General features: G+C 39.6%; 1 protein-coding gene and 1 long non-coding RNA gene across 13 annotated transcripts in view; one reads left to right on the top strand and one right to left on the bottom strand.

Annotated features, from left to right (window-relative positions):
* Positions 1-1,566: 1,566 nt before the first annotated feature.
* LOC107585307 (paired box protein Pax-2a-like) overlaps positions 1,567-24,778 on the top strand; it is a 29,106-nt gene continuing 5,894 nt past the window's right edge. For 2 of the 12 annotated variants that reach the window (XM_016272270.1, XM_016272274.1), the window contains exons 1-8: positions 1,567-2,182; positions 3,796-3,961; positions 4,733-4,930; positions 8,077-8,162; positions 8,304-8,423; positions 9,276-9,320; positions 16,171-16,346; positions 18,334-18,454. In XM_016272270.1, coding sequence (XP_016127756.1) covers positions 2,140-2,182; positions 3,796-3,961; positions 4,733-4,930; positions 8,077-8,162; positions 8,304-8,423; positions 9,276-9,320; positions 16,171-16,346; positions 18,334-18,454 — 955 coding nt within the window. In that variant the 5' untranslated portion in view covers positions 1,567-2,139. Of the gene's footprint in view, positions 2,183-3,783; positions 3,962-4,221; positions 4,243-4,732; positions 4,931-8,076; positions 8,163-8,252; positions 8,424-9,275; positions 9,321-16,170; positions 16,347-18,333; positions 18,455-24,778 lie in introns of all 12 variants that reach the window. The other 10 variants (XM_016272265.1, XM_016272268.1, XM_016272267.1 and 7 more) reach the window with 6 other exon arrangements.
* The window catches only part of LOC107585309 (uncharacterized), a 77,023-nt gene continuing 75,842 nt past the window's right edge, over positions 23,598-24,778 (bottom strand). The window contains exons 3-4 of the long non-coding RNA XR_001609232.1: positions 23,752-23,836; positions 23,598-23,678 (exon numbers count right to left, since the gene is read on the bottom strand). This is a non-coding gene — a long non-coding RNA (uncharacterized lncRNA). The remainder of the gene's footprint in view (positions 23,679-23,751; positions 23,837-24,778) is intronic.

Raw genomic sequence — 24,778 nt, 5'->3', positions numbered from 1 at the left:
AACAATAATAATGGCAACAACTATAACAGTGTGATTATCATTGAGTGCGATACGTAAAAGCAGTGCATACGATCGCATTTGAATTTTAACAGTTAAAATAATAATAATAATAATAATACTTTTTTTCAGAAAAATTATGTAATTTAAGAAGATATGACGCTGACTTTGTCACATGCTTTAGAAATGATAAAAAGTAAACACGATCACAGTATGTTCCAGGATCTAAAAACTTATTCTGAAATACAGTTTTTTTTAGACAAGTATATAAACATTTTATATCGATTTATTAGAAATGTAGCCTTGATAGATAGATAGATAGATAGATAGATAGATAGATAGATAGATAGATAGATAGAACTGTTTTAAAATAAAAAAGCGAAAAGATAAGAGTTTAAAATAAAAAAAAATAGCGACAAGTGAAGCACATGGGCACATTCAGTGATAAACTAGCATAAACAAACTGACAAAACCACGAGTCAACGATGAACATCCATCTCAGTTTAACAAAACTTTTTTCTTATACATCTGAGTAAATATAAACAAACAAATAAATAAATAAAAGGAGAAGAAAAAGAAATAAAAACTAAAACTCACTATCAAACATTAAGTTCATCACTTTTTTTGTTGGAGAGCCATAAAACAACTTCAAGAGCCTCCCTCAGTCAAATAAAGCAAACTAAGCAGCGCCATCTACAGAAATACCTACAATATAGCAGCCCAAACAGCAGGGTAAAGACACAATCCTTTCACTAACATTTGACAGGCCAGCGAACTTAGAAGTAGTGTTGTTATAGTATCAAAAGCAATGATAATACAGTAATCCGCGATTGTCATATAGTTGTAAGATACAGCAAATATTTGTCAGAAATTGAGAGTGTATATTTAGGCCAATTTATATCTGTACGCTGGGAATATTTATGCTTTATGGTATTGTTTACATTTTCCGTATTTCCTGTTTTAGAAAAGAAATGCATTAGCGTATGTCCTGTTTTAGAAAAGAAATGCCACAATATTGCTGAACTATTTCATAATATTTCACGCCAATACATTATAATCGATGTTCGGGAAAAAATGTGAAAACACCCGACATGACCTATAAGTGAAAGAAAACAGTAGTAATAGAAAAGATTATTGTAAAGATTAAGACCTTCCTTCATCTTCAACTAGTCTCATCTTGACAACATTATGCCCATCGGCAACACACACACACACACACACACATAAATGAATTAATTAATTAATAAATAAAAAACATTCAGTCTACGTTTAGGTCACCAATATGATTCAAACATGATTCATGTAGTTTGACAACATACAGTTTAGAAATACCACGATGCCTGGCCGCTGGTGGTACCGCTTCCTTTCCACTTGTCTTTTAATTTCCTCGATTTTTTAAAACCCATCTCTCCTCATTTCCCTGTTTGCATCCCTCCCCTTCCGAAGTGTCAGATGAAGAGACCTCCTCATTTGGTGCTCCAGCTTTTTGCGTTGGCGAATCACAAAGTGTTGGAATCTATTGCCTTTGTCTGACATGTCATCCATCTCTATGCGAGGGGGGATCTGGGAAGGAGGGGGGCGGTGGACTGCAGCTTTTAGAAACAGACACACTGAGAAGAGGGGTTTCAGTCTCAGCCCAAAGCTTCTAACAGGCACATCCCATTCTTGAAGAGAGGGGGACCGAGAGACACTCGCCGTGTCCATGTTTTTTCCTGTCATCCCCGCTCGAATCTGACTGTACCCCACAGACTTTACCAGAAACGCTTCTCCATATCGAGGAATTTACACTGCAGTTTCATCAGAGGACACTGGAGGAGACGCAACCACTAATGCTTGCGTTCCCTTAAATATGTAGCTAACAAATATTAACTGAACGACTGATTACGCTAACGTTCCTGCGTAAAAGATTTTTTTTGAGAGACCAATGCAGGACATGATCTGCACCTGACCAGCCTCGTGTCTTCGCTGAATGGACTGATCAGCACGAGATAAAGTTCGTCGCGCGCTGAAGAACTTCTGTACACTGGCATCGGAAGCACTGCGCTTTGAACGGATAGCGATCTTTATTAATTCCAATTAAAGCTACATTATCAAGGCGAGACGGCGACCTCAGTCGATTATCTTTCCTTCCTTTGCTATCCCATGGATATTCACTGCAAAGCAGACCCCTTCTCGGCGATGCACCGTGAGTATAATATAAGTTTTTTCCTTAAAAATCTCTACCTTGGTTAGCATAAATAAAGTCTAAATTGTTCATCGTTTCGGTGGAGTTGGCTTTGTAAGACTATAGCCTATAACCTGTGCGCATTAAGCTATTTACTCTTACTAAGTTTTCCAAAGCTTTTACAAGAAATGTATAAATGATTGTTTAAATATTTTATACTTGACGCTCAGTAAAGCGAATACGAAAAGTAGTCCCGCGAGAAGAAAAAAATAGCCTACGATCGCTTCTTATATTTAGCGGCCTTTAAATCGTTTGTTCCGACAAAAAGGCGTTCAAAAAAAAATCGATACAATATTTATCGTAATTTAAAATAAATTATTCTGCCTTGTATGTAAAACGTAAATGATTCGTGAATATTTCAAACAATGTATTTCTTATTTTTTTAAGTTCAGTGCATGTCTGAGAAAAATAACGTACATGTGGGATGGAAAGAGATGTCGTTACAGCAAGAATATACATATGAATTAAAATCGCCAGAAATGTCTAACATGTGCAAACGCAGTAATACCAGATGAATTGCAAAATATTAAATTATTTTACAAAAAAAAATGCCTTTAAAATCTCCGCATTTTAAAGCGAGACATTTCTAATGAAAATAACCGTGGTCTACATGTTGAAAATCAGAGAGAAAATACTTGCTGTTTGGCATAATAATAATAATTTAAATGAGTTGTTTGTGCGATATTTGTTGAAAAAACCGTATTGTAACAAGATGACGGAAGGCCTGGGTCTAATTTAAATAATTAATTCTTAATTATTTTGCAGTAGCCTACTCCATGGTTGTAATATGAGTTATCAAAGCTCTTTTTAATTATTTACAATAATTGTGCAAGGAAAATTAAACAGGTTGAAACCTAATCTATGCGACATGTGTTTGGCTGCAATGGAATCGTAGAGGAAAATAGTACCTAACTGCAGCGGGTCCTATGGGTAGAATAGCACATAACGTTTGCCATTGTTTACAATCACGAGTGCGTATAAAAAGATGATTATGTGTGGAATAAAATAATAATTATTATTATTATCAGTACAGCAATTGAATAATATTACAATAGCGGTTATTTATCATGCTATATTGTGCTGACAAGATATATCTATAAACACAAAGAAATAAATTAACTAACTATAAATTAAAAACTACTGTCCAACGTGCAAAATCATTATGTTTTAACTGAATGAGGAAAACGTTAACTGCCGCCCCATGAACATTTTGATAATATATATAGGCTACATTTTAATATTGTCAAAGTACAAACACAGTACAAATAAAGAACAAGGACGTCAAGGCCTTTTACGGATACATTTTCCATCATGTTTCTTAGCTAAGATATACATTATAGCCTAACTATCTTATTGTTTGTCGTTGTCCACATACAGGTAGTGTGTGTGTGTGTGTGTGTGTGTGTGTGCGTGCGCGCTTCCATGCGGAGAGTGTTAAAAGGGAGAAAGAGAGAGAGAGGGGAAAAAGAGAAAATGAAACGCTTCTGTGTGGTAGCCATGTTGACGGCGCAGCCTATCTTCTATATGTATGTAATGTTATGCTTTTTGTGTCTGTGTTGTTGTATCCCATATAGGGCACGGCGGTGTGAACCAGCTAGGAGGGATGTTTGTGAATGGCAGACCCCTACCTGACGTGGTCAGGCAAAGAATCGTGGAGCTCGCGCACCAAGGAGTCAGACCTTGTGACATCTCAAGACAACTACGGGTCAGCCATGGCTGTGTCAGCAAAATTCTCGGAAGGTACGAAAAAGTGCAGATGTAGTAAATTTGTCCAGTTATACCCGTGTAGAAATAACAATATTAATGAAATGTAATTGCTTCATGTAGCCTAAATAAACCTTTTAAACATTATTGTACTGTTATGTGTCTTAGTAACCTTTTCCCTTTTAGTGAAAGGTCTATTATTAAACATTTCTGACCTTAAATTCAATGTAGAGGAGAAAGGATATGTTTTCTAGGAAACTGTTATAGATTTTTGAATTTTCTGAAATATTTTTCAGCTATCAAAAGGATCTTATAAGGTATTCTGCACTTTAAATGTTCCTTAGAAAATATGAGATATGTGTTGGTGGCATGTATTAATCGTGGGGTGCATGGGACATATATCAGTCGCTAAGGAAGCCGTTTGATAAATGGATGATTACAATTTTAGATCGCAGCATACGAATGTTAATGTTTCAACACGCAAAACCTATTAAAAGTAGGTGTTAAAATAATGATAATAGTAATAATAATAATAATAATAATAATAGGCCTAATAATAATGCACATTTTCCCGACGCAAGGGATGGGGGTTAATAAAATAAATTTAAAAAATCACACTGTATAATTTGAAACTCAAAAAAATTATTAAATCAACAGATTATATAACTTTTTAATGACCGTATTCATAACGCACTGTTTATAAATATGCTCAATGCCACACGCTAGCAAAAAACAAACAAACAAAACAAAACGTACTGACATGTAAGGAATTTTTATAATAACGAATTATCGTTCATCTTTTTCTAGATACTATGAAACCGGCAGTATTAAACCTGGAGTTATTGGGGGGTCCAAACCGAAAGTGGCGACACCCAAAGTTGTGGATAAAATCGCAGATTACAAGCGGCAGAATCCCACAATGTTCGCCTGGGAGATCCGAGACCGACTCCTGGCCGAGGGCGTTTGTGACAACGACACAGTACCAAGTGTTTCATCTATAAACAGGTAAAGCCGTTTGAAATTCGATTTTCACTTTTGAAATTCCAAATTAATTTGAAAAGCATGATGTCAATGACAGAACAGAACTATTAATTCGGTTCTCTACTGACCTTCAGCAGTGTTATTAAAACAGCGAATCCTAACACTAGCGGCCAAATTATCATCAGCTAATTTGAAAACCCTTCAGAGGCCTTGTAGCCTACAGAAAACTACGTGTCGTTTCCAGTTGACGATGCGTATTCAGTGGGTGAAGTTTTTTGCTTTTTTAATTCTTGCTCTCGGGGTGGTCTCAAAATGTGCAATTCAATCCCAAATCTGTCCACAGCCTGCAGAGGATCTTTTGTTGAGGTCGCGAAAATCACATCTGTCTCGATGAAAACCGATCAATACCCTGTAACCAGATCCAGTTGCACTGGGAAATACGCGACAAGACATCACTGCCTTATGCGGAATCTCAGTAGTTCTAAACAAATATAGTACGCAAGACAAAAAAATAAAAAAGTTAAGGTTTTTAAACGGGTTTGAAAAAAGGCAATGAGTAATTTTTCATATTTTCAATTTATCTTAAGTAATAAAACAATGATGATAATAATAGCCTAATAATAATAATAATTATTATTATTATTAAAGAAGAATAGTGTAGTAAAATTATGGAATAATTTGAAATAAGGTGGATGTGTAACTGGGCTTCTACCTCAGCAATTTCAGTGAACTACTAAACTTAACAAGGACTAACAAACAGGTCCTGTAGTTCTTATGCCATCATAAATAATGCAAGGGAGATCATAATCAGCCCCACTTTACTTATATGCCTACCTACATTAAACCAGTCAGGTGAAAATAAAGAGTCCTAACAATTAGTTACCATTCTTTTTCTTATTTCTTATTAAAATACGAAGGCTAGCAAGACTATCCCAAGTGAGATGGAGTCGTGATGGTGGAAGGGGGGTGGAAGAGCGGAAGAACAAGGTGAAAAGGCCTACCTGCAAGCAGGAGTAATGAACTTTGGTTAGGAAGCACTGTTCCATAGAGCTGGCCAGCAGCATTACATTTTAATGAGCTGAAGAGAGATCATGGGCCGACCCGCACAAGACATTTCCTAGAAAAAAAAGGGGAAGAGAGAGGCTGAAAAAATTCATTTCATGCACTATGGCTGCTTAAAAAGGGCAATTTGAACAAGTCTCAACACATGTATGCGGTACATTTTTAATCTGCATTAATGACATGAAAGAAGAGCCAATAAACCTTCGTTTCCAATGTTGTTCAAGTTGTCATCTCAGAGGAGGGCATTGTAAGGGCCTCTGTTATTTATAAAATTAATATGTATAATGATGTAACTGGAATTTATTTCGCCTGCTATTCTGAATCATACAAAGTTGGGTTTTCTATGCCCAGGCAACACATATTGGATAAAACTACCTGAGCTAATCATTTCAAAACTTGCCTGTATTATTTAATAAAATTGGATTTGCTACAAGTAAACATCAGTGAGGGCTGTGCTTTTAAGTGAACTGGGTCACACTACACTAGAACACTTCTTTAACTTTGAGACTGCTGAAAGCAGGCAAGTACAAGCAAAATGCAAATATAATATTTTAACATTTCCTGTAATTACAACAGAACCTTTAGCACAGGCTGCAATTGCCTAGACAAGCTGTAAGCCTTATGCAATTTCAAACAGGTGTTCTTGTACCCTGTCTAAAAGTATTCCCTCACCAGTGAGCAGACTTCAGAGGCAGGACCCTCATGCACTGAGCGCTTAAGAGGTTGACCTCTGCTCTGTTGACATTAGAAGATGTACCAGCTTTAAGCACATTTTCTCTGCATGAATTATTAAAGATTACACACTGTCTGGGGTGTACTCTGTGTCCTCCTCACAGCGTGAAGTCACTGGCACACAACCAGTTCTGAGCCCTTCTATCGCCTGAATCCTAAGCGTCCTTTCAATAGCATTGATTCATATTTTAATATTTCTACAGGGAATTCTCAGCACCCTGGCAAGTCATTAATTCACACCTTCCAAATAGCTCATTCGATAGCGAGAACATGGATCCAAGCTATTGAATTTGTGTGGCTAACGAAGTTGCAGGGTTAAATCGTTGTTTTGGCTGGATGTTAAAGAATTCACAAAATACTTATATGGTGTTTGTCTTGTGTGCTTTTTTAGCTTGGAAAAAAAACACATTTTGGTATACACACACACACACACACACACATATATATATATATATATATATATATTAATCCTTCTAAGTGCATCAGCACATATGGAATGAGGATTTTACAGCCATATTATAGTTTATACAAATGTTAAAATGTGTAGCCAACGAGTATAAATGTGTTCCTGGAATAAGGTGACAGCTTCTTCTCTCTGAAGCGTGACCCAGATTAAAGACATCAGATGCTGCAGTGGGCTTTGGTGTAACAATGAGACACTATTGCTTTCCTGTCACATATAATTTATAGCCCTCCATTTGCATCTGTTCTTCTCTGCCTCTAATTCCCAACTTTTTTTATCCCCAAGTCCCAATCAATAGGGGCTCATCCGCACTGGCACCCCTGAATGTTTGTGCTAGAAAAAAATATGTCGGATCTGGGAAGTCAGTATCCAGACTCTACAAGCAATCCTCACTTGCTTCAATGAGGAGGAGAATAGAGGAGAGACTGAGATAGATAAAGAAGGAGAGAGGGAGATAGAGAGATTATTAAAGCTGAGGCTAGTTCAAATCAGTGAAGCTCATCATTGAGGTGAATTGATGTGATTTCATGCTTTGTTTGCAAGATCATTCAGACCAAAGTGCAATGAAGACTTTCCCCCATATCACACCTTCGAGGTAGTGGGACTTTATCATATTTCTAAAGATGGGATCCCGTTTGATTGAATCCACTCTCTCCGTGGTAACTCCCACTCAGCCTCGCATGTCTACTCCATGATTGGTCCTAATACACCAAGATTGGTTATTTGTGACAGAATCAGTGCATCTATAGAGGAAGGCCCTAAAACAACACTAGAGTTTTACAAACGCAATGGGTCGCATCAGGCTATGCGAAAGCTTAAAGCTCAAACCTATGCAAAAGCTTACCTTAAAATGATCCAGGCAACCAACTGCACCTTCAACTCTCATCATGTTCTTTTAACTGCCATTTCGTAGGATAATTCGAACCAAAGTTCAGCAGCCTTTCCATCCATCCTCTGACGGCACAGGAACGCCTCTCACCACAGCAGGACACACTATAGGTGAGACAGCATATATTTTGCATATAAACATAAAAATTGTAATGACATCAATTATGCCTGTGACCTAATGTTAATTCATTCTCTTTTAAGGTGATCTTGAGAGCACTCCATATACGTTAACCTATTCCTGTGCTCTTTCAGTGCCCAGCACAGCCTCCCCACCTGTGTCAAGTGCTTCCAATGACCCTGTGGGGTCCTACTCTATTAATGGCATCCTAGGAATCCCTCGCTCCAACGGCGAAAAGAGAAAACGCGATGATGGTAAGAGACTGGATTTCTCTCCATCGCTTTTATTCCCCTTTCACTCCTTTTCTAGGCCTCTCTACAGCCCCCTGTAATTTCCAATTTGTGTGGGGAGATGAAGATGGCATTTTGATAGCACTGGACAAAGCATTTTGTAAAAGAAAAAAAAGCCCTCTCAAGTGACTTGTTATATAGTAAAGCAGATTGGACTATTTCATTCAGCCACTTGATACTATGGTGTTTGCATGGCTGTAGCACATTTTATTTGATGATACAGTAGCTCTGCACAAACAAGAATATGCCTACATGCTATCTTTTGGTCCGAATCATGACAGCATAATGCTTAGGTAGTGCATCAGGGATACGGCTTTATGCTTTTTGTAAATAATACAGGTCAACGAAACGAAGACAAAGAAATCAGCAACGTAAATACAAGAGATGCATGAGGAAATGACAAAAAATGTGCTCAGAACAGACTGGAAATGCAGAAAATAATGCAAAAACTGCCTGATGTGCGATTTGTAATTGACTTCTAAAGAAATATTCTGACATTTTAATTTCTCACAAATTTCTGGCTTTGTATTTTTGCTTTTGAAGAACTGAAATGGGGCTGCCAACCTGCTCATGCCAACATTCTCTCTTCTTTTCTAAATGAGAGGGCACATACCGTCTAAGGCCTAATGGCTGATCGGTTCTTCATACAATCACCTTTTGAATGCTAGTGAATAAACATCCATGTGGCACCGGGCTGAACGGGAATGCAGAAAGTGCTGTACTCAAAGGGAGGGAGGTTGAAGTGGTTAGAAATGATCTCTTAAAACATTTATCAAAGCAGGGCTACTTGCTTCTTTTATGTTTCCATCTCTTTAGTTCTCTGGAGTGGCAACCACTTGGATGGGAGGAAAATAGGATATTGTAAGTTCCGTTAGCCCACCTTCTCTTTGCTTGCTTAATCACAAGCCACTCGAGTCTGATCAAGTGCTCTGTGAGGGTGTGTGTGAGTGTGTATGTGCATGTGTACGTGTAGGGTTGTGTGTCGAGGGGAGGGGGATGAGACAGAGCGCACTGACGCTTAATGATATCTTTATGGAGAGAGCTCTGGATCATATATAAACACTGTGAGAAAGCGACTGTGGCAAATCACATTTGCTACAGCGTGGCAAACTCTTACCGAGACCGTCGTGGGGCTTTTCCTCTGTCACTGTCATAGGCCATTTGCTCCTAAAAACAGAGAAAGGACATAACATAAGCGAGAGGGGATTACCCAGCCAAACGGCAGTGGCGGTAGTTATTCCTAGTTTGATTAGAACTGACACAACGTGAAGAGTGGATGAAGGGCTTGAGTGTAATTGCATCATAAAACACTAGGCGGGAAAACACGAATTTACTTGTGTGCACAATATCAAATTTAATACTGCTTCAGCGAGGATTACCTTTCATTATAACGACTAGAGTAAATATCCCCATCGTTGCCAATGTGTTTCCCTCCTCTGGCATCGCACGACCTTATGCAGGTCTCTCAAGGTGTACCGAGACATTTGTAGGGCATATGTCATGCCGTGTCCCTGATGAAGAGCTCATGGCTGGTAATTTGATACAGTGCCAAATGTCTAAAAAGCTTTGTGTTATTTAAACTTAGCCCTTATTTCACACCGAGACATCAGGGAGGCAGAGCGACAGCCAGTGTATGGTTTCAATTTCATAGCAGCCCAGCAGCCTTGGGCTACCTGAGCCTTATTTGGCTGGGCGCAGCCAATCTTCCCTTCATTAGATGATGACATAACATAAATATGCTAATCCGATTTTAGGAAGAGCTGTGCAGATGCACTTTGAAACACGTAACGTGTGAAATGAGGTTAAAACCAGCCAGTTCTGGGGTGGTGTAATGAGTTAGCGTTTGATTTAAAAGATGTAGGCTTCCGCAGTCTTTATATTTGATGATGCTAGTGCCCTTTTAAAAAAAAGGGTCCCCCATTACAAGAGTGATATGGAGATAATGTAGTGTGACACGCGTTATGTACACCAGGTCTTTGCAAGAGGAGCTTCAGGGACACAGGTGTCATAAGAGTCATTAATCTGTCATTTTCATGTGTTACTGCAAATTAAAAGTAGTACGTTGCTCGCCGGCTATGGGTGACGTTCGGCGTGTTGTGGATCGTTGCAGAGAGGGAGAGACGGAGATGTGTGTGTGTGTGTGCACGTGTAGGGTTGTGTGTCGAGGGGAGGGGGATGAGACGGAGCGCACTGACGCTTAATGATATCTTTATGGAAAGAGCTCTGGATCATATATAAACACTACAAGAAAGCGACTGTGGCAAATCACATTTGCTACAGCGTGGCTTGCTCTTACCGAGACCGTCATGGTGCTTTTCCTGTCACTGTCATAGACCGTTTGTTCCTAAAAACAGAGAAGGGACATAACATAAGCGAGAGGGGATTACCCAGCCAAACGGCAGTGGCGGTAGTTATTCCTAGTTTGATTAGAACTGACACAACATGAAGAGTGGATGAAGGGCTTGAGTGTAATTGCATCATAAAACACTAGGCAGGAAAACATGAGTTTACTTGCCCGCGTAATATCAAATTTAATACCGCTTCAGCGAGGATTACCTTTCATTACAACGACTAGAGTAAATATTCCCATTGTTGCCAATGTGTTTCCCTCCTCTGGAATCACACGACCTTATGCAGGTCTCTCAAGGTGTACCAAGACATTTGTAGGGCATATGTCATGCCGTGTCCCTGATGAAGAGCTCATGGCTGGTAATTTGATACAGTGCCAAATGTCTAAAAAGCTTTGTGTTATTTAAACTTAGCCCTTATTTCACACCGAGACATCAGGGAGGCAGAGCGACAGCCAGTGTATGGTTTCAATTTCATAGCAGCCCAGCAGCCTTGGGCTACCTGAGCCTTATTTGGCTGGGCCCAGTCAATCTTCCCTTCATTAGATGATGACATAACAGAAATATGCTAATCCGATTTTAGGAAGAGCTGCGCAGATGCACTTTGAAACACGTAACATGTGAAACCTGCCAGTTCTGGGGAAAAAAGGTCAGTGTAATGAGTTAGCATTTGATTTAAAAGATATAGGCTTCTGCAGTCTTTATATTTGATGATGCTAGTGCCCTTTAAAAAAAAAGGTCCCCATTACAAGAGTGATATGGAGATAATGTAGTGTGACACGCGTTATGTACACCAGGCCTTTGCAAGAGGAACTTCAGGGACACAGGTGTCATAAGAGTCATTAATCTGTCATTTTCATGTGTTACTGCAAATTAAAAGTAGTACGTTGCTCGCCGGCTATGGGTGACGTTCGGCGTGTTGTGGATCGTTGCAGAGAGGGAGAGACGGAGAGACGGAGAGGGAGGTAAGGGTTGGGGGGAGCCTCCCAAGATTAGTTCTTTGGTGGCAATAGCAGCCCGCAAGTTGAACATAGTGACATTTAAGAGAATTTGCAATTCTGCAGAGAAAAGCTATTAATTCACAAATTAGTACCCCCTTCCTCTATCATGGATGTGCAAGCTATTGAGGAGACAAAAGAAATAGCCTAAAGGGGAAGAGAGAGACACAGCCCTATCTGTGTAAAGATTGGTTTATATGTCTGCAAGCAGTGATACCAATTATGCCAGCACAGAGAATGCGCCTCAACCTTAATGCTGCCTTCACAGGCCCTTCAATCCATTGCCAGATTTATTTGTGTATCTCATTATGGAAAATAGAATGCCTTTCTTGCCAAATGCATTAATGGCAAAAGAGGGAAATTAAGCCTGTTTGGGATTTCTCATTTGTCAAAGTTAATACTTTGTTACAAAACGACACAAATGAATGAACTGAGTTAATTACTAGTACAGGCACGAGTTGTAAATTTCCATGCCATTTCGTTCTCACCTGTCCTTGCATCGGCTGATTAGCAGGTTGGTGTGACCCGGCTCTTTTCCATCTGTATAAAACCAAACATAACCTACATAGGGAGTGGGCAGATTGCAATAAATTGCGTGCAAAAACACAGACTGACGCTTGAATCAGCTGTGGGAGCGTGCGTTCACATGAAATAAATTAAAGTGGGTTCATTTATAAGGCCTAGCAGCGTATTTATTTGACGTTAGTGCGATAAAGAGATTATATCCATGCCATCGAGGTATAAGAACGCAAAAGTTTCACTTATAGCTTGTTTGTTCATCTAAAAGTATTGCTTTGAGAGTGAACGGCAACACACTTCAAATCCCCATGCTAAAATAGTTTGGTCCACAGCGAGAATGCTTTAACCTGTGCTTCCATTTCATGGCTTGTGAGATTCTATTGTGTCAATATGGATTCTACTTTTAAAAAAGAATAGAAATGAAATACATCCAAACCAAGAAATGGATTGGCCTCAGTCTAAATCGAATAAGAACATCCCACTGATCTCATCATGATGATGGCCTCTGTATGAAAGAGAAAGACCAGATTTGAGAAAGGCTGCAGAGCGTAACCGGCAGAGAAGAAGGTGCCGGGCTCCTTATCAAAGGACACAAAAGGTCTATGCCCCCACTCGGCTGATACATCTGCATTCAAGCAGACCCGCTGCCCCAGCCTGGCCGATAGCTCAAACGTGAAAATCTGCAGCACGAAAACATCTAAGGACAGGGTGGTTCGCTCGAAGAGGAATCGTGTCAGAGAAAAGTCAATTATGAACGCTGATGCTGAGAATTAATGGTGCGCCGCATTACGCAGATTTTAAAAGGAAAGAGAGCGAGAGTTAGGGAGATCCGCATTCATTAATTGCGTTCCAGAACGCTGCGTCACATGAGGCCGATGTGCTAAATGACAGACCGGGTGCGAGTACAGTAAAGAATGTGTGTTATAGGTGAGAGGAGAAACCCATGCTGAAAGCGGTAGCCTGAGAAAAGAAAAAAAGGAAAAGAAGAGAAAGCGCAGCTCCTACTGGCAGTCTGCACACTGCTCAGCAACACTAAATTGAATTAATAAAGCCTTTAAACACGCTGTAACATAACAGGAAATTAACAGCCCCGGTTGTGCTGCCGCTGCTACCTCGCTCTTTCTCTCCCTCCATCTCTCTCTTGTTCTTTTTCCTATTGTCTCGTCTTCCTCTGATTTAGTTATGTGCTGTGCAGCCTTGCTGCACCGTAGATTTCATAAATAGAAGTGCCAAACTTATTTTTCTTTTTGCTTCTCCATATAATTTGTGCACACTCACAAATTCCTAGTTTTTGAGCAAGTATAAAAAGGTTACTTTTTTATTAGATCCAAAAAAAATTGTACAATCAGAATTTTTTTTATAACATTTTGATGGAACACTCACCATCAGACTTAAAGGGAGAGTTCATCCAAAATTTGAATTCTATCATCATTTACTCTCATTGTTTTCAAACCTTTGTGATTTTTTCCCCCATACATTGAAAGTCAATAAGGTCCAAAACAACTTTGGACCCCAGTGGCTTTCATTGTATGAAACATTTTAAACAATTCTTCAAAACATTTTTTAACAGAAGAAAGTCTAGATTTGGAACAATATGAGGGCGAGTAAGTGATGACAAATGTTTCATTTTTGGGTAAACTACCCATATAAGAGTGGATGTGTGATATCAGGTCAAGGGTCACGAGACTCTCATTTGCTTTTCAAAAAGCTCTCTCATTCAAGCCAGCCTTATCTGATGAGATGAAAGCAGGAAACTCAGCACTGTTCTCTTAAAAGAATGTCACACCTGCCCGGTCAACCCTAAGCACATACTTCCTAAAACCTAATTTCACAAATTTAGGACATTTCACTTTAAAATATTCAAAAGCTCTTACATGTACAGACTTTGACTACGTACAGTGCATGTATTAAAATGACAAGTTCACCATGAGAAGCCCTTGACTGTCTCTTGTTCTTAGTTTTATTTGAACTGGACTCTCCAGAGGAGGAAGCCCAGGGGAGGCCTGTTTTATGGACTCTGGTTATCTGATCTGACAAAGCTCTAGTCCCATAGCACCAGAGTGCTAATGCAGTGGGATGTCAAAACAAACACACTCAAGTGTTCCAATGAAATCAATATAGCATGAGCACTGATGTAAACAGGAGCCATATAAATAGCCTAGACAACATTACTGCATTCACACTGAATCTCTGTTAAATGTTCAAAAAATTCCAGTGAGAAATGCTGATCTAACCTTGCTCTAACCTAAATCTCCCCTAAATGTAACGTAACGGAGAGCAGCCCAGCCCCCCCACAGCTGCATCCCCTGTGTCAACTAGCGGCCCTGCGTGCTTTGGGCTTTTGAGTATGGGAAACATGCTGCACCGAAGCAAATGACAAACGCCTGCTTATTGATCGCAGTTTGCACTTAGACCAGCTGATAGAAAGTAATTAATGACTCTATTTTCTTCTGTACCAAAGAGAACAATTGAGGTTTGTACGGCAACAACACGCAGCCTTATAGAAGGCCCCCAAGGGAGCTGTCTATAAAAAATGCCTGCACTCAGATATGGAATGACTCAGATAATGTGGAGAGAAAAAAACACAACAAAACAACCACAACTGGAATTAATAGGAAAATAAAAAATGTCACCTCAGTGTAGCTTAAATACACACTCCCACACACGTAATATCTCCCAGTCTCTTATCAGACCTCTCTGTGGATCTATTTCTCCTGAAAGTCAGTCCATCCTGTAGCCTCAGCCATTGAAAAAAGGTCAAGCTGGCGGGTAGAATGGCAATAAAGCCCCTGAAATGGTACTATCAGTGGAACATGATTGATCAATTGAATTCCATAGCACAGAAAAATGTGGGATTAAGTAGAGTATTATACGCACAATGAGTTGAGGCATGATGTTCATTTCAAGTTCATTTCGCCTCTCTCCTGCCACCAGATCAGGCAATCAATAGGGGCCTTGCATATCATATATCACTACGCTCTCACCGAGGAGAGAACATAATCTGCTGCAAATTTAGAATGACAGATTTGTAAGGGAGCAAAAAAGCCCCTCCACCACCAGAGACACAAAAAGCGGGAGGCTGTTGGCGCAACTGCCGAGGTTGCATGAACGTTTGCGGGATGTTTGCGGAAGGGCTTCCGGAAAAGCAAAATGAGGCACTGGGGAAGGAAGGCTACCTGCTTCGGCAGGGTGATGGTGATGAGGTCACGGTCTGAGGGGAAACTGTTCATTTGTTTATAGAGAGGGAGATGGAGGGAAATGCATAAGCTGGCAGTCAAGCTGTGTAATTGTATTCAAGTCAGGACTGGCCTCCCATTTTTCCAGGGGAAAGCAATCTGAAAGTGAAAGCAGTATTACATTCTAAAGGAAATTGTGCCTTTTAAATAATAGCTCTCCATTTTCCACCAGCCCACTGACGGGAAAGAGAACAAGGTGGCTCATGCTAAAACACATGGCACAAGTATATGTTTGCTCTGAAGGTAATCCATCAATTACTGCAGGCCTATCAGATGATGACGGTGCTGATGCTGATCTGGGATGGGGGAGGTGTGGGTCTCCTCTCTCCCACTTTGCACCGTCCACATCTTTCCCTCTCTCTCTGTCTCTCCCAGCCTCATGTGCTCTATCTTTCCACAGCTATTAGGATCAGTTTGAGGCTAGCGCTGACTGAATTTGAGCTGATATACTCCAATCTTTCATCCAGTGGTGCTGAGAGGTGCACTCCAGCACTAGATGTAGCTGTTGTGTGGGGTGCGGGGAGGGAGGGATGGGGTGCCTGTCCTGGGAAAAAACGGGACCATAACGACTGGTACTAGCATGTGGCCTTGTCCCTCTCTCCTCTCATAGATGGTTCAGATGGCTCTGGCCCAAACAGTGATTCTCAGGGTAGTGTGGAGAGTTTACGGAAGCACCTGAGGGCCGATGCCTTCACTCAACAGCAGCTGGAGGCTCTGGATCGAGTGTTTGAGCGGCCGTCATACCCCGACGTCTTCCCTACGTCAGAACACATCAAGCCAGAGCAGGTTAGTAATATTGAGGCAAATGGAAGAATACTAACAAACTAATACTTTTAACCAAAAATCTGGAGATTGTTGGACAGTCTGCAGTACGAATTTTAAAATGAAGTGTGAGCGGACAGCAGAGCTCATTCGAACGGACAGATGTTTATTTTTTCTTAAGATGAACTAGTGAAATCAAGTCACCATACGATTTAATCCCAGACAAATGTTAACTGATGCATCTTGCCCAAGCATCACTAATATATGCATTAAATAAATTTAAGGTGCATTAAAGCCAGATTAATATAGTTTTTAATAATTGCACATCAACATGAATCCACTGATACAAATACAAAAAATAATTGACAAATCTTCAGTCTGAATGAAGTTGCATGAAAAATTATGCCGTGAAAAACAATAAAAAAACACCACCTTGTATATAGAAGCTCTTATTTAAAGCTTTTGGCTTATTACAGGAGATAAGCTTTATTTCCTTTCATTATACTATCAAACAACCAGTGACTATTAATTTTTCCCTTGAAACTCCAAGTAGAGGCCCATAAAGCAAAAGCAGTGGCCTAATTGAGTTAATTTTAATTTCTCTCCGATCGCAGAGAATTACACTGGTGATAAATCAGGGGGACAGCACTCACCCCTAGTAGAGGGCCTAATTTGCAGCTAATTACAAGACTGATTTCTACTGGAAGATCAATACCAAAACGAATTGGAAATGACTTGCAATCACAAAGAGAAGCCAAGAAGGTATTAAAAAAGGCAAGGAAAGAGGCTAAAAGCGGGGGGAAAAACAGTCCTGGAACAGTCCAGAAAAATCACTTTTAATTTAATGTAATATTAATCAGACTACATTCCCATTTATTGGTCCGTTTTTGTCCCCCCTTTTTAACTCTTGAAAGAGCGGACCTATTAGCCATGTCTGGTGTGTGAGGCCGGGCATTAAAAAGCCATTTTGGAAATGCTAAACTCAATGGGCTCACCCCTCCCACACTTCTGCCAGCCATTTGGTCATCCTTTTCAGATGGCTCTTCAGTTACCCCACGCCCAACTTGCCCCTATCTGCATGATAAAATAGCTGTTGTGCATCTGAGGCCAGACCAAATAGAGAGGAACATCCGCTACTGGCCAACTGAACATTTGTAGCAGACAATCAGAGTTTATCTGGAATAGAGACAGACAAGTCTGGGGTCACTGCATTTCCCATTGGGACACCGGCCCTATTGTAGTGCACAGATGCACGAACACACACACGCACGCAGACGTATACGGACATATGTACGCTCGCACTTTAATACGTGAGGAACAATGGTAGCCGGAAATCTATTCTCATTTGTTGCGTTAGTTACAAAGAAACCTATTTAAAGAAAGTCATAGTACCACAAATGCAGCTTAATCCAACATACAAATCCAGAAAATATAAGCGTCAATGTTTTAGCATTTCAAAATAATAATAGAAAGCTGTTTTGGGATTATGTTCGTGTCATCATTTTCTCATCCTAAAGAAAACAATCACAAATGGTCTCGAAACGAGGCCATGTTGGTAATCGAACAAAGCGGCCCCGTCTCCTCCCTTGGCTGGTCAGGGGAATGACTGCAGTCAAGCACAAAGAGACAGCTGACACCCCTTCCTTTCAGTCTGTTCCAAATCCTACTCTCTGTCCCGCTCACATCCTTAATGTATGCACACACAGTTCACATTAACTCCACCAAAACCCACATGCACTGACTGGGGGAAATAAAAATAATGTGCAAGTTTAGTAGAACAGGATTTCAGGTGCCCATTTACAAAGCCACAGTAACTGAGCCGCCACTATATTAAATCCCTGGTGTAAAACATTTTCCTTAAATCATAAGAAATATCATTAAAAAATAAATAAATAAAATAACATAGGACTGGTAGCTCAGAGGCAGAAAGCTTTCTAATTGGACACCTTAAAAGTGATGCTTGGATCCCAAGATATATCTACTTAAAGTGTCCCCCTCCCCTCATTGGCAGGCTAATGAATACACGCTACCAGCACTGAACCCTGGACTGGATGAAGTCAAGCCCAGTCTGTCAACCAGCGTCAGCTCAGATTTGGGCTCCAGCGTGTCACAGAGCTACCCGGTAGTGACAGGTAAGAACGCTGGATCCACCATCCCGGCAGACTATTAGAATACTGGCAGGACGTTCATATTCTAGACTATGTGACTGTTTTATGTGGGAGTTGAGCGGACAGGTGAGAGTGGAATGTGACATGTTGATCTATAGTGGATGGATTAGTGCTGCCTGCTCTGAGGGGCCGTGTAAGAGAGGAACGGTCAAAACAGACAGGCGCTGTTACTTGCAAGAGCCAGCATTCAAAGTGATTATGGAGAATTGTTGGCCAGTGTCACTGTTCAAAAACTGATGAATTGTTTTACTACTTCACCACCGAAGTAGTACCGAAATGTTTTCTTCAGCTCAAAGCTCTCAGAAAGAAATATGGCGGCTTAGCACGGTTTGGCCTTTTAATGTTGCAGTGTTTTTTTGGGTTTTTTTCCTCGTGGTATGCGGTGGTTAATGTCAGCCTGGCTAATTGAAATATTGTTTCATTGTTGCGGCTGTTATTACCTCAGAGAAGGTTAAGTTTACTGATAGCCAACTGTCGTGCTGAGATTAATACGCTGAGCTTTTAATAAAATTCACATAATTATGCAGGAGCCATCAAAGCCAATGAGTTCTGTGTGGGCGGAGGACAGGATGATTGAAAATTGCTGTGCCCCCTTCTCAAATGATAGCTGGATAATGTTATGTGAAAAGAAAGGGCTTTTTTCCCCCCTCGGTAATATGTGGGAGGTAGAGTTCCCTCCAGAAAGTTGGGCCTCTGGAGAAGAAAGGTGTGTTTTTGTCCTTTGTATGAAAGCAGTCTCGGTCTAGGGAGCACCCTCATGGCAGGTGGCCTTTCTTGCACCTGGGACGGGACACACCGGAGGTCTTAGTGCAGACCACCTCTTGCTTCTGGTAGAGATTTCCAAATGGTTGTTTAAGTTTTTATTGTTGTTAATAATTTCACAATGGTGTTGGTTTATGCATGCATGATGAGAATACTTTCCCCTGGCAACCTAAATAAAAATAAATAAATAAAATAAATAAAATACAGTTGTAATTACGTTCTCAAGTTTTTTCAGAATGTCGATGCTCAAATGACATTCTTTATAGTCTTATATATTAACTGTTCCATGTCGTATTCTAAATTACTTTTGGCAGTAAAAACATCATTTATAAAAATTAAAAAAAAGCAAAGAAAGCAGTTCAAAGATGCAATAGCGTAATGTTATGATGTACTTGCATGTGATAAACTGGAAATAAGAATAAGGTGACAGAGTTAAAGTGCTAAATTACCCTACGCATTTACACTGAGAGCCAATTCTGAATAAATTACTCCCTCTCATTGGAGAGAGCTGGAGATTATGCTCATTCCCAGCAATGTTTTCCTGAGCCAATTAAAATTCACGCTGCCATTGATCTTGTTGATTTTATGTCTTGCGATTTGCATAATCTATTAAAGATGAATGATTAATGAACTCTTCATTACAAAACAGAAATTGGAATTTTAAGGGCACTACAAGGCATAGGAGACGTGTTTTTTGAGTTAACTGTTTACCCAATTAGTTTTAGGGGTTACTGCTCTGTACCTAAAGTCCTAAAGGAAAATGCATTTGAAAATAGCTTGTCTATTGAACCAAAATTTATGATGCCGGATGAAATCTAATTAATTAATAAATAAAAAAACTTGCAGTAAAGTACATTCCTTTAAATAATGGAATAGATGCATACTTTAAAATATGAATGATATTTTTTAGATAAATAAATAATGTAAAATCCCAGAAAGTACAGTTAATAGAGTCGGTGTAGGATTAATCTATGCTTCTGTTGTTTTAAAGGCCTTCAGACTTATCAGAGGCAATACTTGCCCTTATGCGTCATGCACATTCCACACTTTCATGTATTAACTGTAGTAGAGGGAAAAAACAGTGGCACAAATTATTCAAACTGCAGTAAAAAGTCTGGATGCTGTCCAGATATGGCTAGCCTTTTAAAAAGGCCGTTTGCACATACCTTCACAATGAATGACTAGTGCGGATTCTTAAGCGCTGTCCCTGCCGAGCCATATAATGGAAGTCTTCCTGGTGCCAGTAGGATGGTACCGTGTAAATAGGCACCCCTCCGATCCGCTGAAAACCTGAGCAGGTGCTGAAGGGATCCCCCTTGTTCCAAATCTCTTCGGAGAGATGGGAGGAGAGGATAAGGGGGGAGAGGGAGGAAGAAATGAGCACCCGGGCCTGAAAGCAACAGAGCTCCATGTCTGAAAAAAACAAGAAAAAAAACAAGCAAGAAAAGTAAGAAAGAAAAGCAGCATATGCAGGCAGAGTGAAATAAAAGACTGCTTTGTGTTGGCTTATGCTGCTGTTGATCTCCGGCTGAAATATATCCGTCAGAGAGCCATTTTTTAAGTGTGGCCCGCTATTCTCCAGTGAGCAGCAAACAACACGCTGCCGGCTAGACTGAGGTATCTGATGTGTGGCCCAGTGACAAACTGCTTCTGTCTTGAGTCACCAGAAGCCCCGGCAGGCCCTATAGCCCAAATGAATGTTTATTTCACACTCACAATAGCACACTAACCTTTGAGCACACATTTGATAATGAATGACTTTAGGAACTTATATTGGGGATTCAAGCAATTTGGCCGTCCAAACATTACATTGCTGTAATTGATTAGGCTGAAGCAGTCTATTCCATTTTTCCTGTGACAAAATGTTGAGAATTGAGGTCAAAGTGTCTGTGATTATTATTATTATTAAGTATTTTTTTTTATCTCTAAGGCAAGCGACCTTGCTGGAGCGGTTGGGTTTTTAAAAAAAAAGGAAGTCATTCCTCTCTCTCTCTCTCTCTCTCTCTCTCTCTCTGCTCCCATGTGAAACCGTGCATTCATGAAAGCGAGGGACAGACATGGAGAACTCTATACCTCTGGTTCGTGTTGAGATGTGATGCGCCTCCACATAGACCAGTGTTTATCTTCCATCTCGGTAATCAGGAGGTTGACAGCCTTCCTTTTTGCAGGTCTTGCTTGTTTCCAGGACAATAAGCAACACCACCTCTGATTAGTTTCAGAGTTCAGTGATCTTGAACACTGAGCTTCGGTCAGTGTAGTGGACGCCCTTGTCTGCTTTACAGCGGCAAAGCAGAGGCCGTGAAAACGCGAGGCCTCCGACAGCCTCTTTTTCCTTTTCTCCTTTATTGGCCTCTAAGGTTTTTTATTTTTGAAGTTAGGCTTTATTGCCGTCATCTTCTTCTCTTTAATATAGTCATCTAACCGCCTTGTTTCTGTATGTCTCTCTTAATTAAAAATCACCATGTTTATCCTGCTCCTGCTGTATGAAGATTCGGCTGTTAGTCCCAGACTTGCTCAGGAAAGGAAATTCTGGCATTGATTTGTGTGGGAAAGAAGCCAGTTAAGTTGCCTGATTTCTTGGCGTTAGGTCAGAACGGGTTGTCAGGATTGCGTCTGACAACAAGGAGGCCTTATCTTAATGAGCGACTCTCCGCACATAGCTCGGTTGTAAAACAACAATAGTTGGGAAACAGCTAATGAGGCTATCATGAAGCTGTGAGAGCCCTCCCCACAGACCATGTTAACAGCAGAGGATGTTAAAGAGGATGAGTGGAGAGAGAGATGAAGACAGAGCTCACATTGATTGCTCGAGCTGCAGTGGCAAACCCGCTAAGATGAAAAATGCCAAACCTCATCAGCCAAATTATATTACGACTGGCGATGCAAAGGGGCTGTGTGTCGCAGTTTGCAGGCTTTTTGTTTGGCAATGCAACTCTTATCTCCAAACCTTAGGGAAATTTCTCTGTATTTGAGCTTGATTGATCTGCCAGCCAAGCTGCTGTTTGCTAATGCTATTGTAGAAATATTGTTTCAAAGTGATTTACCTGTTTATATTTGCTCATTTTTAGCTCATTTGATGGATAAATCATTTCAAGGGTTTTTATAAAAATGTAGCTTTATTTAGATTTAGATATAAATCTAAAGTTAAAAGACGACTGTGAAAGTCTTTATGGAGCAAATAATATTCCATTCTGAGAAAAACTGGATAGAAAAACAAACAAAAAACAAAACAATGAACCCAAAAAGATTTATCTGATCTGTTCACAAGAAAAAAAAAATCACTTTTAATCTGTTCTCTTTGTAAGTGAGTGAGCAGGGCTCAAAATAAACACTTGCCAAGTGGGTAAAATGCAAGTAAAATATAGCTGGGCTGTAACTTTCCAAAAAGTAATGCATTTATGAAATTGCAAAGTACAGAAAACTGCGATATTACAATGTGAGTGAATCAAATCTACTGAATATAAAATCAGTGACTATTGCACATAAATACTAAAACATACAATTTAATTTATGTTGAATATATAACTATTTAATTTATGTTGAAACTTCTAAATTTGTAGAGATATATTCCTGGCACCAAGCCACAAAAAATAAATCACATTCATGTTTTTGTGTGAGATGACGCTTCCCTGAGAGTTGCTGTGACTAATGCTTTCACTGTCAGCTGTAAATATACTTAAAAACAGAAATACATTATTCTTTTGTCATAGAAAGAAAAATAAATATACATAGTTTTACCAAAATATTGCAAAATACATGTTTATAATAAAAAAATCTAGCCAGCACAGTATCTTTGATGTAATGATTTGTGGATCAGTTTTCGCACATAAAACCCTCACATAGCTCAAAGTGCACAGTAACATTTCCTGGCTTTTCATGACCAAATCCCCTCGTGCGTGTTGAAATGTTGTTTTCTGAGCGTGTGCCTCTGGAGGCTCTGTTAAAACTTCTGAACACACTCGAGCAACTGAGTCAGAACACCACGGCAGTTGTAACTTCACATAAATCCTTCTTTTCCTACTAAACGCAATGTAGCACCACAACAACACCAAACACTGTCAGCCAAACTTCATTTTCCTTTTTCTTTTACTGCTTCCATTCAGTACTTCCATCTGTCATGATTCATCTTTGTTTTGTTTTTTTTTGTTTTTTTCATTGTCTGATTGTGTGTGTGTGTGGCTTTTTTGTTGTTTTTCTCCACCTGGCAGAGTCACATTCATCCTCCGTGTGCGTTAAGCAGGAGCCGCATGAGGCTTCCATGGCTCCTTTCACCCCTTCCACACTGGCAATCTCGGGCCTAGCGGAACTGTTGCCCCTCCAGCCCAGCGTGTCAGTAGATGCCTCCACCCCCTGCTACGGTGCCTATGCCCATCATGTACCCAGCTACAGCCAGTATGCAAGCCAGCCTATTATAGCAGGTACAGCCCTACAAAAATAAATAAAATAAAATAAAATAAAATAATAATAATAATATTACAAAGAAAGATTAAAAAACATACCCTGCGCTGGTAAAGGGGGAAACAGCCAAAGCTTTTTTTTTTTTTTTTTTGAGGGGGCAACAATGGCAGTCCAAGATCATTTGCCCTACACAAAATAAGACATTACATCAATACAAAACAATACTTTTATTTAGTAAATATGCATTAAATTGATTAAAAGTGACAGTAAAGTATTTTACATTATTTTACAGTAGAAAAAGATATATAAAATCAATGCTGTTCTATTTAACTTTTTAATCACCAAAGAAGCTTGAAAAAAATGTTTCTACGAAATTATTAAGTAGCACTACTGTTTTCAACACTGATAATATTATAAAATGTTTCTTGAGCAGCAAATCAGCATATTAGAATGATTTCTGAAGGATCATGTGACACTGAAGACTGGACTGATGGCTGCTGAAAATTTAGCGTTGTCATCAAAGGAATAAATTACATTTTACATTAACAATTTACAAAATAAATTAAATTAAAACAGAAAACAGTTTTTAAAGATTGTAATATTTTACTGTAAAAAAAAAAAACTTACTGACCCAAAACATTTGAAAGGTATGGTGTATATAAAAAAATGGTATATATAAAATTGCAACTACATTTTCAAAAGATATAAATAATTTTTTTAATGGCATTTAAAATCTAATTTACTCTAAAATACATTGGGGCACATTCCATGGCGCTTCTGGAGACGGCTGCTGTCCTGAAAAGTACTGTTAATTATTGTCTAGTCTCTAGTTCGATTTATGTATATTATTGAAAGCCTCTGTATTAGTATTTCTAACATGCTTGTTAATGTGTGTGTGGGATTGCGTGTCTGTCCTACTCTGTAACTGCATTTATATTTTTAGTTAATGACCAAAAACAAGACAACAACTCGGTTGTAATTTGCCCTTTGATCCTACTTATTAAGCCAAAAGCACAATATCACACTAAAACACAGATTTTAACATTGCTTACCATCCTAGTGCGCCACTTTGCCTGGTGGCTCTCTCATTAGCAAATGGACTGGGGTAGTACTCCCCCCCCCCCCCCC

This window comes from Sinocyclocheilus grahami, unplaced genomic scaffold (assembly GCF_001515645.1).
Source record: "Sinocyclocheilus grahami isolate Dianchi unplaced genomic scaffold, SAMN03320097.WGS_v1.1 scaffold69.1, whole genome shotgun sequence".
Lineage (NCBI taxonomy): Eukaryota > Metazoa > Chordata > Actinopteri > Cypriniformes > Cyprinidae > Sinocyclocheilus > Sinocyclocheilus grahami.
Note: the sequence above shows the minus strand (reverse complement) of the source record. Positions and strands in the feature narration are given on the sequence as shown.